This window comes from Carex rostrata, chromosome 13, assembly GCF_964058835.1.
Source record: "Carex rostrata chromosome 13, lpCarRost1.2, whole genome shotgun sequence".
In the NCBI taxonomy this organism is placed as follows: Eukaryota; Viridiplantae; Streptophyta; class Magnoliopsida; order Poales; family Cyperaceae; genus Carex; species Carex rostrata.
The window spans coordinates 5815751-5832225 of record NC_135930.1 but is presented as its reverse complement, the minus strand read 5'-3'; the positions used below and the strand labels follow the sequence as shown (position 1 = coordinate 5832225).

Sequence of the window (16475 nt, the reverse complement as noted above, 5' to 3'; positions counted from 1 at the left end):
GTGGATTGATTATACCCGCATAGGGCAGCCTGTGCCCTGCCCGGCCGTACCCTATGCCCGAGGTACCCGTGCCCGAGCCCGGGTATAGGTCGGGTAAACGGGTACATAGGTACGGGCAAAAAAACGAGCCGGTCACTGTTTTTTAGAAAAAACCCGACCATACCTGGACCGACTTATACCAGTACCCAACCATACCTGTGCCCGTTGTGCCTGTACCCGTGTACCCGTACCCGTATACCCAACCTATCCCTACCCGACCCACTTTATTTTGAAATTCAAAATTTTCAAAAAAGCTTACTATTAAACAGAACCGAGAGAGTTTAAATGTTTAGAAGGTCGCAGGTGCTTGGTCTTTGCGTTGGAAGATTAATACAAGTTGGTTCGGTTAAACTTATTCATACTTGAACAATTAATAACTTGTCCACAAGCAAGCATTTTAAATCTCCAACTTTGTCACCTTCATACTTTAAAACAATAATCTTTTTATATTTTATTGTTTTAAAGTAATTGATTTAAGATATTTTTTATTTATATTTTATTTAACCTATTAAAAATAAATGAACATTTACAAAATATATTATCAATTTAAAATGAACGTTTAGAAAATATATTATCAATTTAAAATATAAACTAAAAATTTCGAGATATAAATAAATTATGAAACTATATAATTAGAATGAGAATTTGAAAATAAAATAAAATGACTCGTGTAAAGAAATAAATAAATACATTTGTACTTAGCCAAATAAACATACAAATTTTCGCAAGAATAAGTTTTATATATAAGTTACAAATTTTATTTATGTAGGAATTATAAAGATGTGACTTGATAATTTTATGTGTGTATATATATACTATTTGATATTGAACTATTCAGATTTAAAAAGTTGAATTATAAACACGTAATAATATTTATACAACACTGTTAAAAAAAACATAAAAAAAAATTCAGACCGGACCGCCTTGCCCCTCAAGGGTACAACGGGCACGGGTATAGGACAGGCAGGGCACGGTTTTTGAAAAAAAAAAAACCCAGGATGCCCGGCCCGAGATACCCATCTACCCGTGATACCTGTGCCCGACCTCTACCTGTGCCCGTACCCGAGTATGCCCGGCCCGCCCTGCCCCTACCCGAGAGCAATACCGTAGCCGCTGCCGATTACTCAAAAAAAAAGTATTTTTTTAGCATTAAAACAAATGTTAAAGCACGCAGTCACACAAACAATATAAATAACGGGTAACTGATATATTATCTTATTTATTTGTGAAAATGGTTATAAATAAAATCGGTACTAGCAAGCATGGATCTTTATAATCATCATAAATGAATAAAAACCCAAATGACTCTTTTATAATAATTTCAAATTGTGAGAGTAAATGGTCATTTTTGTTTTATATTTTAAAATGTAACTTTTTATGAAGACCGATCAATATGGAAAAACGTGATATTTCTTGTTGAAAATATGATCCAAATATGTGAGACAAACAAAATTAACAAATTAAATCGGACAATAATAAAATACGTACATGTGCTTTCCTTGACCACGCTTCCCTACTAAAATTTCAGTCTATATCTCTCGTTGTCTCTCAACTAACGCGTACTACTTTGAACTCTATATAAGCTCATTAATTGCTTCTTCCCTTCCATCACTCTCTCAAACCAAGTAGAAACTTCAATAAAGACCTACTAAAATTTCAGTCTATATCTCTCGTTGTCTCTCAACTAACGCGTACTACTTTGAACTCTATATAAGCTCATTAATTGCTTCTTCCCTTCCATCACTCTCTCAAACCAAGTAGAAACTTCAATAAAGACCTACTAGCTAGTGCATTGTACATCAAAAGCGCAGAGTCATGAAGAAATCCCAACTTTTATTGTTAGCTTCTTTTCTTGCCATCCTTTACTCTGGCGCAACTGCACTAAACGAAACCTACTACGCTAGCATCTGCCCCAATCTTGAGAGCCTCGTTCAAGGCGCTGTTAGAGGGACAATGTCAACGTCGAACATAGCTGCTGCTGCAACCTTACAGATCTTTTTCCATGATTGTTTTGTTCAGGTAATTTTTTTCTCACACAATAATTAAGCTATAATTAATCTGCATGCAATACTAACATGTGTGTGTTTTTTTAAACTCCCTTCAAACTGGTTGATTATTGATCCGGCTTAATAAAAATAATTTTACATAACATATATAGCATTTTTTTATTATTATTATGATGTAGGGCTGTGATGCTTCGATCTTAATCCAAAATGCAAACGGAGATGATGAACGGGACAACTTTGATAATCAATTTGTCAGAGCTGATGGATACAAGATGATAATGGCTGCAAAGGCTGCAGTTGATTCAGATCCACAGTGCACCAACAAGGTCTCCTGTGCTGATATACTAGCTCTTGCTGCTAGAGATGCTGTTTTTCTGGTAATAATTTCTCTAATTGTTCTGGATGGCATCAATAGCAAGCAATAAGTATGTAATTAGGCTTTGTTTTTTTATATATGTATGTTAGAGCGGTGGCCCGACATGGAAAGTGGAGCTCGGGAGGTATGACGGAAAGATTTCAACTTCAAACAACGTCAATCTGCCTAAAGCATCTGACAATTTCGATCAGCTCATGAGCAGGTTTTCTGTCCATAACCTAACACCAACTGATCTGGTTGCACTTTCAGGTTAATATTATTTATGTGTCCTACCCTTTTATCTTTCTCTTTTTCAAGTTTCATACCAATGTTTTCTTTTTGAAAAATTGGTAGTGACTACAAGTTTCATACCAATGTTAATTAACTAATTAACTTTCTGAACTTGCTTGTTGCCAGGTGCCCATACACTTGGTGCCACCAGTTGCTTCCATGTCCAAAACCGTCTCTATCCGACACCCGACTCATACTTAGACCCAGGGTTTGCAAACCAACTACAAGGCCAATGCCCTGCAGCGCTTAATGTGAATCAATTCATCTTCTTTGATAATAGTGTTACCACTTTCGACAATAATTATTTCAAGATGCTGCAACAGAAGAAGGGAGTCCTCTTCTCAGATGAGGTATTGTATGTAGACACGAGGTCGTCAAGCATAGTCGACAAATTCGCAACCGATCAGAGTGCATTCTTCACTGCATTTGTTGATTCCATGTTGAAACTTGGTAGAATTGGTGTGAAAACCGCTCTCGATGGTGAGATTCGCAAAGATTGCCATTCCACAAACTGACCATGTTGAGATTTGTTTATTGTTTGTGTGCTTTGTTGCGTACAGTTTCAGCTGATTCAAAGTTTAATAATATGTAATTTAGTTGTTTTATTTGTTATGTAAAATTAAATAATAAAATTGATTAATTGTTTGAGTTCCTTCTAGCTTCTCCTTTCGGAGCTGTTTGAAAAGGGCCCGTTCGGCAAGAGTGGAAGACAGGAATAGAGTAGAAAAAATGTTCTGGAATTGAGAATAGTGGAATTAAGTTTGAACATTTGCATTCAAATTCCTTTTTTTTTTTTTTGCATTTTGGTTCCTCCTCTATTTCTCTATGAACTAATTTTCTATTTCATGAAAAAAGGTGAAATATAGGAATTGATTTTTTTCAAGAGATAGATTTAGTTCATTTACCAATGTTTTTCCACTCTTCCACTATTTCACTCTATCATTAATCGAACACGGCCAAAATAGTGAAGAATTGAAGTCTATTCTAAATTCCACTTTTTCTCACTATTCCAATGGTTTAAGGAGATTATGTTAGGTTGTCTTAAGGAGGTTTAATCCGTAGGTACTGTCTTAAGACCCGGACAAGAAATTAAGTTTTTGAGCAAAATGTCAAGGTAGGCAAGCCTTCACAACTAGTCTTCCAGAGACCAAAATAAGGTGCTTTGTAAGGCTCTAAGCCTTCTAGTTTACAGTGTGATATGAAAAATTCAGGTTAATCTAAATAAGGTACCTAATTATTAATCAAATTATTATCTACAACCAAATTAAGGTGTACTTTGTATTATTGCTTTTATCTTTCTAGTCAGCTAACTGCCTCTCACAAATAGCAACACACACATACACAACTATATATAACAACAATAAAAATTGGGCAGAAAAAACAATTCAATAATCCTCTCCTTTTTCTTAGTCAATGGGCGTATTATGTGTGTACGCCGGACACATTTAATTTAACGATAAGAACTCTATGCCAAGATATAATTTAACAATTTTTACATATAAAATTACCTATATCACATTTACAAGCATAGCAAAACAAGGTAATAATCTAAGAGATAAAATAAATTGTGTGGAACTACAATGTTTTATCTCTTCCACCTTATTAAATAAAGAGTAAGGCTATGGTACTATGCATAGTGCAAATTGTACTACATATCAATATTTTTTGTTTTCAAAGTCCAAATAGTAATTAAATCTGAACTGTTCAACATTAATTTTCGTATGAAAATATACTTGCATACTAAACTTTACATTTCTTACAATGTTTTCACTATTTTTTTATATAGGTAGAAAATCACTACTTTTGATTGGTATAGAATCTTTAGATCAACTGATTTCCTACCTATCTAAAAAAATACTAAAAGAATTCTAAAAAAATCTAAAATTAGATTTACATGTTATTTTCATATTGAGACCATGTCGAGCGATTCACATCAATTGGTCGGATTAAAAGGATGGCAATATTAATTCGTAGTGCTGACCAATATGCGCTATGCATAGTGACTTACCATCGCTCTTAAATAAACAACGACATCATTTGTTTAGAAAATAGGAAAGGAAACACAGAACTGAAATTTGGCACAGCTCTAGTACATTTTATCTGGGACAGAAAGGTACTGGTAAGAATTTTCGTACTTGACAGATTTTCTTAGGACTTTGCCTTTTAATCTTGTCTCTTTTTTTTTGTACTTTTAATTTGATGGGAAGTTATAATTGAATTCTAGCATTTCGAGTTCTTTGGTATCAACACTGCTCTAATATATCTCTGTACCAGCTATGGCTGGTTTGTGGTGCTACCAGATATGCATTGGAACTACATGCTGTTTATTTTGAATAATTCATTGAAGGGAAGAGAAGCTTTATTCACTGTAACTGTACCTTTATTTTACTTTTGATTCTAGTTGGGATTCTCTAAGGATCATCTTATATCTGCTTTATAAGGTATCTATAACTGAAAGCATTTCTGTACCAATGTAGCAAGTAGCATATTACAGTACCAATATAAAAAGGCTAGTAATTACTTGTATGTTAAGCCAACACAGAACACGACTGGTGTAGTGGTATTGATAGCAAGAATATGAAGCTCAGTAAGAAATTTAAAAAAATTACAAGTAGTTACTGGTCAGTGGTCAGACATGTTCTCTACTTTATAACTGGTCAGTAATTACTAGTAATTAAGAATATGAAGCTTCGGAGAGATTTGACTTCATCGATCGTTATTAGTTTAAAAAACATTTTATGTTTCAGGATCGATGCGTGTTTGGTGAATTGATATTCAACTCAAAGCATCGTAATGGTTTAAAGAATTTTTTCTGATGGAATTTAGATTTTCCAAAATGGATTATCTAAGTCGTAAATGAACGTACCTATGACGGTGAACACGCGCGTGGATATGAATTTCTGTGTCAACTGTGAGGCGTGTCACTTGGAAATGTAAGTTGAAATTGTCAATATTGCTATATGCAATTTGCAACTAATTATTTAAGAAGACAATAACATTTCCCCTGCTCGGTCGCATTTCAAATATATTAAACTGGCTTGGGGAAGCATGTTTAACTATGAAAAGATATATATTTATAATCAATTTCTTTCGTAAACATAACACTAATTATATATTTATAAAAGAAACATGCTTGGAGTTGGAAGAGAATGATTATAAAAGTGTATATTTAGTAGTAATAAGTTTGCCATATTGAACCCAGCAACCATATAGGTTGAGGGGTTGTAGAACTCATCATAAACAATCTAAGAAAGATTTGGTCAAAGAAGTACTCCGGATTGTACTTAATTGTAATTAACCATCTCCAATTGTACTTAATTAATTAGTACCGATTTCTGAAAGGACGGCTGTTATATCATAACATATCTATGTCTTGAATTAACATTATTTATGCCTAAACCAATTATTTTATAGACTGCTATATCCCCAATTTAGAGTTTTCTTATCTCGTGTTTTTTTTTTCTCTCAATTGGCATGCATGCCTCCAACCCTGATCACAAAAATATTATTTTCATCTTACTGCATGGAACATTATTTTTTTAGCATTAAAACAAATGTTAAAGCGCGCTGTCACGCAAACAATATAAATGACAGTATAAATCGGTACTAGCATGCATGGATCTTTATAATTATCATACTAGTATCGTGTCTGTGCGTTACAACGGAAACATATTATAAGATTGAATAGAATATGAAGAGACTTTTTTATTTAACATTCACACAAAATAAAAAAAATAAGAATATATAAAAGACAAATTGAAAAAAAAAACAGAAATCCAAATAATAAATAACAATAAAAGAAACAACAACAAATGAAAAAAAGATCAAATATAACATGATTTTTTTTTAAATATCATTGCGATTTAATATCTAATTTTCTCTACAAGCGAGACATGTCATTAAACAATTTAGAGGAGATGATATATAAAAAAACAAATTTGAAAAATATATAATTAAATGATTCAAATAAGGATTTTCTCTACATATATATTCTTCATGAAAATTATTTTAACAGTAGAAATTTATCTACATATCATTTATGTACACGAAAGTTCTAGATATTATTCATTTTCTCTTCATATCAGAAAGATTTATTGCTTTTGTCAGCATAAGATCTGATATTCATCTATTCACAAAAATACAATAGCCATAAACAAAATACGAAAAAATATGATTGTTTCTATTTTCATTGTTGAAACTATAGAGGAAGAGAAGAAATGAAGGAATCAAATCCTCTGCCTACTGGTGGGCAGAATTTTTCTATCATCTATGAAAACTAACCAATCCTGGTCTGCCACGTTTCAGACCTCTCAATAATAGTTTTTACAATAATTAAATACTTGGTCCGTCATTAATATTTCTAAACATAGAAAAATTGGCTCGGTCAACAAAAATAGAAAAAAAAATCCAGTTTGTCTTTATGAAATCTCCATTCTTATATTATGATACCACAAGTAAAATAAATTTATAACAAATTACCAGAAGATTTTTTTTCTATGAAAAAAAATGTAAGTTATATAGAAGAGAGTTCCAATATAATAAATTTTATATCAATTTGAGTTATAAATTTTCAAATATAAATGAAAATGTAAACTTTGAACATTTTATAGCACAAAAATTTTGCCAAAGAATTTTGAATTGTAAAATTATTATTAAATAATATAGGAAAATTGATTGAGTACGTTACATTTTCAAAGATCTAGAAAGCTCTGAGTTAGTGGTTTGAATTAAAACTTTTGAATCAAGTTAGTAGTTCAGATTCAAACTTTGAAGCCGAATTAGTGGTTCCGACTTAAACTTTGGACCCAAACTACCAACTCAATTCCAAAATTTAAATCCAAGTTACCCACTCAGCGCCTGCTATGCCATAAAAAAATTCATGTACTGAATCTATATTCTTATATTATTTAATAATAATTTCTAAAAATAAAATATTCTCTATAATGCTACGACATTTTGTAGCAAATTTTTTTTTGTTTATATTTGAATTTTTTTAACCCAAATTGCACATTAAATTTGTTATATTGAAACTCTCATCTGAATAACTTCACATAAAGAATACCTTGTGATATTCTTATTATTAATTTTTTATATTCATTTATATTTATTGTAATGATTATTCTCTAGATAAATTGTGGTATTATTTATTATTTCATAAAAGACATTGGATTGTATTTTTCTATCTTTGTTCATTATGTGAGTTAATTTTTCTGCATTTAAAAAACTTTCTATATAAGTTAGTCTACACATATTAATGACAATTGATTATTGTAAAAACTTTCATTGAGAATTAACAAAATGAGACATACACAGATTCATTAGTTTTATAGATGGCAGGGAAATGAAACGGAGAAAATGGAGAAATAAGGAAATAATTTAATTGGTAGAATAGAAGATTAAGGAAAAATAAGGAAACAAATTGCTAAGGATTTATTCAATTTTAATGTGATAAACCATGTAGCAGTCTGTGTGGCAAGCATGTTTTTAACTAAATTTAAACTTCTACACATAAAATAGATATATATAATCAAAAGAAGACAGATTATGTGATTGGAGAGTTGATATTCAATTGGAAAAATCATCTTTCATTCTTGGCCGTTGGAGGATCAGGACAACTACGTGCATAATATAAGATGGAGATATAAATGGATAAAAACCCAAACGACTCTTTCAAACACTTATAATATATAATTTCAAATTGTGAGAGCTGTAAATGGTCATTTGGTTTTATATTTCAAAATTTAACTTTTTATAAAGATCGGTCAATATGGAAAAACGTGCTATTTCTTGTTGAAAATATCATCCAAATAAGTGAGACAAATAAAATTAACAAATTAAATCGGACAATAATAAAATACGTACATGTGCTTTCCTTGACCACGCTTCCCTACTAAAATTTCAGTCTATATCTCTCGTTGTCTCTCAACTAACGCGTACTACTTTGAACTCTATATAAGCTCATTAATTGCTTCTTCCCTTCCATCACTCTCTCAAACCAAGTAGAAACTTCAATAAAGACCTACTAGCTAGTGCATTGTACATCAAAAGCGCAGAGTCATGAAGAAATCCCAACTTTTATTGTTAGCTTCTTTTCTTGCCATCCTTTACTCTGGCGCAACTGCACTAAATTAATTAAAGTTTAATTAATCCATACTAAAAAATATCATGTTCGGTTGTCTTAAGGAGGCTTAATCTGTAGGTATATATTGTCTTTAGACCCGGACAAGAAATTAAGATTTCGAGCAAAATGTAAAGGCAGGCAAGCCTTCACACCAAGTCGTCCAGAGACTAAAATAAGGTGCTTTCTAAGGCTCTAAACCTTCTAGTTTACAGTGTGATATGAAAAATTCAGGTTAAACTAAATATGCATGGTACCTAATTATTAATCAAATTATTAGCCTACAACCAAATTAAGGGGTATTGTGTAGTAGCTCTTATCTTTTTAGTCAGCCTACAGCCTCTTGCAGATAACAAACACATACACACGCCAACAACAACGCTAACAACAATAAATTGGCAAAAATAAAGGAAAATAATTCAATGATTATCTTCTTTAAACAAAATATATTAGCAAAATAAAGGAAACTAATTCAATGATTCTCTAATTAGCCCATGTTTGGTCGTTGCTTAAATTTAAGGAAAATCAAGTTGCTTACTTCATCTTTTAATTCTTATAATTTACATCTTGTTTAAAAACTTAAAGTATGACTTAAATTAATCTGTATAGAGAAATAGGAAATTGAAAAATATATCTCTATATATGAGAGTGTGTTATGAAATAATAACAGTAGACATTTCACCTTCTCCATCTCATCCACTTTCTATTAGATTTAATTTATGTATTTACTCTCATGTTAATTGTATGGCTTTTATTTGCTTTCTCTAGTCTATAAATATAGGTTTTGTAAGTGGTTGAAAGATGACACTGATATGGAGATATAATATAGAAATAAGATTTAGCCTCTCCCCAGTTTTGTTTTGTTTTATTTTATAATACGTTATCAGCACGAGTTTGCTCTAGTCAAGTTGTGACGGGATTTCATTTTCAGTAGAAGCACGAGTTCTCTATAGTCAAATTGCAACACGATTTTCTCAAGAAGAAACTACTCTTTAGATTACATTTCATAACCTTACTGTTAGTAATAATTTTTATTTCTTGGGTGAAATTTTCTTATTTTATATTGAATGAGAGTAATGTTTTCATTCCCTGAAGAGAATGATAAAGCAAGTACATGATAATGGCCAGAAGCTTTTGGACATACTATAGCTAGAAGTTTTTTCTAAGAGAACCTGAAGTTCTTAATCATAATTTTTTTATACAAGAGAACCTGAAGTTCTTAGCCAAAGCTTTTATATATTAAAAAAAGAAAAAAAAAAGAACGAAGAAGAAGAAGAACTAGAAGTTCTTATATAAACCATAAATTCTCACATAAATAATAACCAGAAGATATTGTATGCCAGTGAATGTTTTTATTTTACCTAACAACTAGAAGTTATTGATATTTATGATAACCGAAAGTTATCAAATAAATAAAATGTCTCCAATACTTAATTCTCTTAATAATCTGAAGTTATTAAGATTCTTTTTCTTCAATCGTTTTTATTTTTATTTTTTATTTATCAAACACAAATGCATATTTAATTAAATTAGTCAATAATAGTAGAATTTTTTTTTTAATATTTTGTAGTCCTTATGGCAAACCTTACAAAACTTGAGTTCACTGCCCTTGATATATATCGGGCAAGAATTATCTCCCGTGGACTCTCGATGCTGAGATCCACCTTACCGCAAATAATCTTGGAGAAACAATAAAAGATGCAAATGATACCTCCCAGCAAGAGAAAGCCAAAGCAATGATATTTCTCCATCATCATCTCCATGATGATTTAAAAACTGAATACTTAACGGTGAAAGATCCGTCAGAACTATGGAGAAATTTAAAAGAAAGATATGACCATCAAAAACAAGTACTCCTCCCAAAAGCTCGTTATGAATGGATTCATTTAAGGTTACAAGATTTTAAATCTGTGAGTGAGTATAATTCCGCAATGTTTCACATAACTTCTTGTTAGGGTTTCGACAAAGGAGAGGCAAGACATAAGAGAAACAATATTATAAGGAAGCTTAATTGTATTCCTTGAACTTCATTCTTACATAAAGTACAAATGACATAATTTATAGCAACATAAATCTCTAAAAGAGATACTATAAATGACATATCCTAAAATACCCTATACTAAAATACTAATTCTTCCTCCTTAATATAGCCTGCCAAACATGACCTACTATTCCTAACATCCTGCTAAATCAAGTCTGATGAAAATATATGATGAGATGAGAGGCATACATAACAATCCTCCCCTTGACTTGAAATCTCATCCTGAAACAAAACCCCAAAATAAACCCCTAAAGCACATCATCAACTTGAATTTCAACTAAATTAGCACAGCCTGAAGAACTATCACCTTGGTCCACCTTCTGTTTATTCTTGAGCTTGAAACAGTTGGCCTTGATGTGTCCTTTCTTCTTGCAATAGTTGCAAATTAGGTTCTTGTGCTTAGAGCTCGAATAGGTCGATGATGAAGTCAAGCTCTCCCCCCTTTCTCTTCTCTTCTCGACAATCAAGCCAACATCTTGATGGCCATTCTCGGCCCTTAACAAATCACTATTGATGTTGGACTTGACCAACAAATTATTTTTTCACATCCTCAAAGGTGATTGATTCCTTGCTATAAAGCATGGTTTCCTTAAACCCTTGGTAAGACTTAGTCAGCGAACACAATAGAACCATAGCTTTATCCTCATCGTCCACCTTGATACCAATTCTCTCCATGTCATTGAGAAGTGCGGTATATTCTGAAATATGGACCTTAACGGATGTACCTTCTACCATCTTGAAAGAATGGAACCTTTGCTTCAAATGCAACCGGTTAGTAACCGATTTTCGCATATAGATCCCTTCTAACTTCTTCCATGCATCAGCTGCTGTAGTCTCTCAAAGGATTTCTTGAAGAGTTGAATCACTCAAATACAACTGGATAGTCGAGAGAGATTTGTCATTCATAATCTCCCAATCTTTATTTTTAGTCTCCCCTTCCAACTCCTTAGGCTTGCCCGAAATTGCAGCCTTTACGCCCAAATTGGATAATATTGCTTTCATCCGAACTTGCCAAAGCGCAAAACTACTTGTGTCATCGAATACATTATTGAATTTGAACTCATCATAACACCGAGATTTGGAATTACAAATTTCACCAAATCAACAAATTTTCTAATTATCAATTTCTCAAATATCGAATTTCTGAATGTACTCAAATACCAAATTTCTGTAACGGCACAAATGATCAAATCACCAAAAGATAAGTTGCTGAATTAATAAATTAACCTTTGAGTAGCACACAAATCCCAAAAACATAGAGGAATTGATCTTCACGCGGTCCACCAAATGAAAGTCGTGCATCAAAGAGGAATTATCGTGGCTCACAAATTCACAGAACGTAATTGGATGATGGAGGTAGAACGACAGAGCCTGGAGTGGCAATCAACAAACCCTAAGCGGCAGCGAAACAAAGAACCCTGAAAATCACCGATTGATTGCCGGCAACGAAGATGGCTCTGATACCAATTTGTTAGGATTTTGACGAAGGAGAGGCAAGAAATAAGAGAAACAATATTATGAGAAAACTTAATTGTATTTCTTGAACTTCATTCTTACATAAAGTACAAATGACATAATTTATAGCAACATAAATCTCTAAAAAGAGATACTATAAATGACATATCCTAAAATACCCTATACTAAAATACTAATTCTTCCTCCTTAATATAGCCTGCCAAACATGACCTACTATTCCTAACATCCTGCTAAATCAAGTCTGATGAAAATATATGATGAGATGAGAGGCATACACAACACTTATGAATTAAAATTATGCGAAGAAACAATTACTGATGAAGACATGCTAGAGAAAATATTCTCTACATTTCATGCTTCAAATTTGCTCTTACAGTAGCAATATCAAGAACATGGTTTTAAAAAATATTCAGAATTGATATCATGTCTTCTTGTTGCGGAACAAAAAACGAGCTTCTGATGAAAAATCATCAATCACGACCCACTGGTTCTAGTCCATTCCCTAAAGCGAATGCGACATCATTCCCTGAAGAGAAAGCAACATCATTTAAAGGAGGTCGTGGAAGAGGACGTGGCCGCAGCCCCAGAAGAGGTCATGGACGTGGTCGCAATAATGTTTGGCGACGTGTTGGTCATAATCCTAAATCAAATGAAAATAATGCGAGGAGATGTGAAAAGGAAAAGAACTCACTATCTTCTAAGAAATCTAAAAATAGTTGTTATAGATGTGGCATGGCAAACCATTGGTTACGCACATGTCGTACTCCTAAATATTTAGTCGAACTCTACCAAGCATCCATCAAGAAAAAGGGAAAAGAAGTAGAAACAAATTTCATTGAAAATGACCCAAATGATTTGCTTATGGATACACACCTAGATGTTTCTGACTCTTTTGATAATATTATGAAATAGTTTTTTTTTAGTCTTTATAATAAGTTTAGTTTTTATTTATATGTTGTAAGTCGATGTTTATCATGAAATAAAATTAGTTTCATTTTTATTTATATGTTGTAAGTTGACGTTTATCATGAAATAAAATTAGTTTCCTTTTATTTAATCTTATACATTTTCTCTTATGTTCAAAAGAAATATAATATGATTGGAGACTCCAAAAGAGCTATGATAAATATTAGAGATGAATGACTAGTAGACAGTGGAACAACAAACACAATACTAAAAAACAAGAAATATTTTTTCTCTATTGTCTCCCTCAAAGACACATGTTAATACAATTTTTGGCATTAGTAATTTAATTGAGGGCTCCGGAAGAACTTATATCTTGTTACCTGAAGGAACAAAATTAATTATAAATGATGCATTATACTCTAGTAAATCAAGAAGAAAATTACTAAGCTTTAAAGATATTCGATGTAATGGTTATCATCTTGAAACCATGACTAAAAATAATATTGAGTATCTCCAAACTACATCTATTGAATATGGCCAAAAGATCATATTAGAAAAGCTGGAAGCTTTATCCCCTGAATTATATTGTACAAACATAAATCCAATAGAATCAAATATGATAAGTAACCAGAAGTTACTTGACACAAAGATGTTTACTTTGTGGCATGACAGATTAGGTCATTCAGGTAACATTATGATGAGGAGAATAATTGAAAGTGCAAATGGGTATCTCCTAAAGGACCTGAAATTAATATTATCAAAAGATTTATCATGTGCAGCATGTTCTCTTGGAAAACTGATAATTAGGTCATCTAAAAATAAAATTAAAAATGAATCTCCTACATTTTTAGAAAGAATTTAAGGAGATATTTGTGGGCCTATTTCTTCTTCATGCGGACCATTTAGATATTTTATGATTTTAATTGATGCATCAACTCGATGGTAAAAAGTTTGCCTATTAGCCACAAGAAATGTTGCATTTGCTAGGCTATTAGCACAAATAATCCAGTTGAGAGCAAATTTTCCGGATTATCAAATTAAGAGAATCCGGCTTGATAATGCAGGAGAGTTTACATCCCAATCATTTAATAATTATTGTATGTCAATTGGGATTAAGGTAGAACATCTAGTGGCTCATGTACATACACAAAATGGTTTAGCTGAATCATTAATTAAAATATTGTAACTAATTGCTAGACCATTACTTATGAAATGTAATCTACCATCTTCTGCATGGGGACATGTCATTTTATATGCTGCTGCACTTATTAGATTAATACCAACTGCATATCATAAATTTTCTCCACTACAATTAGTCTCTAGAAGAGAACCAAACTTGTCCCATATTAAAAATTTTGTTTGTGTTGTGTGTGTTCTAATTTCTCCACCACAACGTATAAAAATGGGACCACATAAAAGATTGGAAATTTATGTTGGTTTTAACTCTCCATCAATTATTAAATATTTAGAACCATTAACTGGAGATGTTTTTACAACAAATTTTGCTGACTGTCAATTTGATGAGACAATATTTTCAATCTTAGGAGGAGAAAAAGAAAAACTGATAAAACAAGAAGTAACTTGGAATGCATTATCAATATCTTATCTTGATCCCCAAAGTGGTTAATGTGAATCAGAAGTTCAAAAGATTATACATTTGCAAAGAATAACAAATGAGTTACCAGATGCATTTACTGATACAAAAAGAGTGATTAAATCACATGTACCAGCTTTAAATGCAACTGCTTGAATTGATGTAATCCCAGCAGAGGTTATTGTTGTTCGTACAATAATCTTTTACGGCTATTTGACTAATTTGCAAAAACATAAAATTATTGAATTTTACGATTTCTTCTATTTTGAGAATATGTAGGTCCAATAAGAGTAAGAACTGCAGTATAATATGCTTGGACTGAAGAAATCACGAAGAATTTTATCAAGAATACAAATTGTAAAATCAGAAACTTGGTAAAGTATGTGTGAGGTTGATTAAAATGGGATAAAACGTTGGTAACGTTTTCAAAACGTTATAACGTTTTATATTGGTCAGAAACAACAAACTGGTCAAAAGAAGAAACAAATTACAACGTTATAACGTTATACAAACGTTGTAACGTTGAATAGCTACAGAGCTACTAAAGCACAGCTGTACAGTACCAACATGAAACGTTGTAACGTTTTATAGATGTCAGAATTTTAAGTACAGCTGTACCAAAGATTGAAATTTCAAATTTAAACGTTGGTAACGTTTTGTGAGACTTCAAAAATCCGAAAGCTTCACAAAAACGTTACACAAACGTTTTGAAAACGTTATAACGTTTTGTTGAGCTGTCAGAAAACTAAAACCATAAAATCGCATTTGAATTAAACGTTGTAACGTTTGATAAAACGTTGGTAACGTTTTATGTCAAATAGCTCATTTTTGAGCTGACACTATAAATAGATGAGTGAGATTTCTTTCTCACTGACCTCAGCCGACCCTAATCATTTTAAAAGCGATTTTCTGAGAGCTTAGCCTACTCCATTGTTGTGAGAGCTTAAAACTTCAAAATCCCTCAAGCAACCTCAAACCTACTTCACTAATCTCTAATTAGATTAGGTTAGAGTGATCTATTGAGTGTTTCTCTTGTTCTCGAGTAGCTTGTGTGACTTCCCTTGTTTGTAAGGGTTCGCCGGCGCTCATCTCTCGTTGGCCGTGACTTCCCGTTTTGTAAGGGCTCACGGTTCACAATTGTAATCCTTTCATATTGGGTAATAGAAAGGCGCACCTAGAAAGAGGTTGCGACGCCCCGGAGACGTAGGCCTTTGTATTGCCGAACTCCGTTAACATCCCGCGTGTCAAATTTCTCTAAACTCATCTATTTACTTTCAATCGCATTTATTTTCAGTTTTTGAGCTAATTAGCGGTGCCCCTAAGTGTAACAAAGTGGTATCAGAGCAAGTTACTCAAATTAAGGCACACTTAATTAGAGTTAGATCAACTTGACAAATGGCACCCTATAGACCCGTGAAGGAACCCCTAATTTTTGGCAATTCGACCAAAAATTTTATGCATTGGAAGAAAACCATGGTTAATTACTTAAACATTCTTGAGTTATCGAATGTGGTTGACAAGGGGTATACACCAATATTCACTACCACTACCACCAACATTAAAATCGAGACTCCCGAATCCAAACAAACCAAGAAAGACAACGATCTTGCAATTAATGCCATAATTAACTTGGTTAGTGAATCGGTTGC

The 16475-nt window shown here is 32.4% G+C and overlaps 2 protein-coding genes and 1 pseudogene across 2 annotated transcripts in view; all 3 read left to right on the top strand.

The window, feature by feature from the left end:
* The window catches only part of LOC144564064 (mitochondrial import receptor subunit TOM20-like), a 65370-nt gene that overhangs the window by 32676 nt on the left and 16219 nt on the right, over positions 1-16475 (top strand). The window lies entirely within an intron of this gene.
* LOC144564339 (peroxidase 45-like) lies at positions 1802-3295 on the top strand. Its single transcript, XM_078313944.1, has 4 exons — positions 1802-2058; positions 2225-2422; positions 2511-2670; positions 2818-3295. Exons 1-4 carry the CDS (start codon positions 1855-1857, stop codon positions 3204-3206), a joined length of 951 nt encoding a protein of 316 aa, XP_078170070.1. The 5' UTR covers positions 1802-1854; the 3' UTR covers positions 3207-3295.
* LOC144563881 (uncharacterized) lies at positions 10546-13238 on the top strand (annotated as a pseudogene).

Coding starts and splice junctions, on each gene's coding strand:
- LOC144564339 (XM_078313944.1), top strand. CDS start 1,855: ATGAAGAAATCCCAACTTTTATTGTTAGCTTCTTTTCTTGCCATCCTT. Junction 2,059..2,224: donor TCCATGATTGTTTTGTTCAG/GTAATTTTTTTC, acceptor ATTATGATGTAG/GGCTGTGATGCTTCGATCTT. Junction 2,423..2,510: donor CTAGAGATGCTGTTTTTCTG/GTAATAATTTCT, acceptor TATGTATGTTAG/AGCGGTGGCCCGACATGGAA.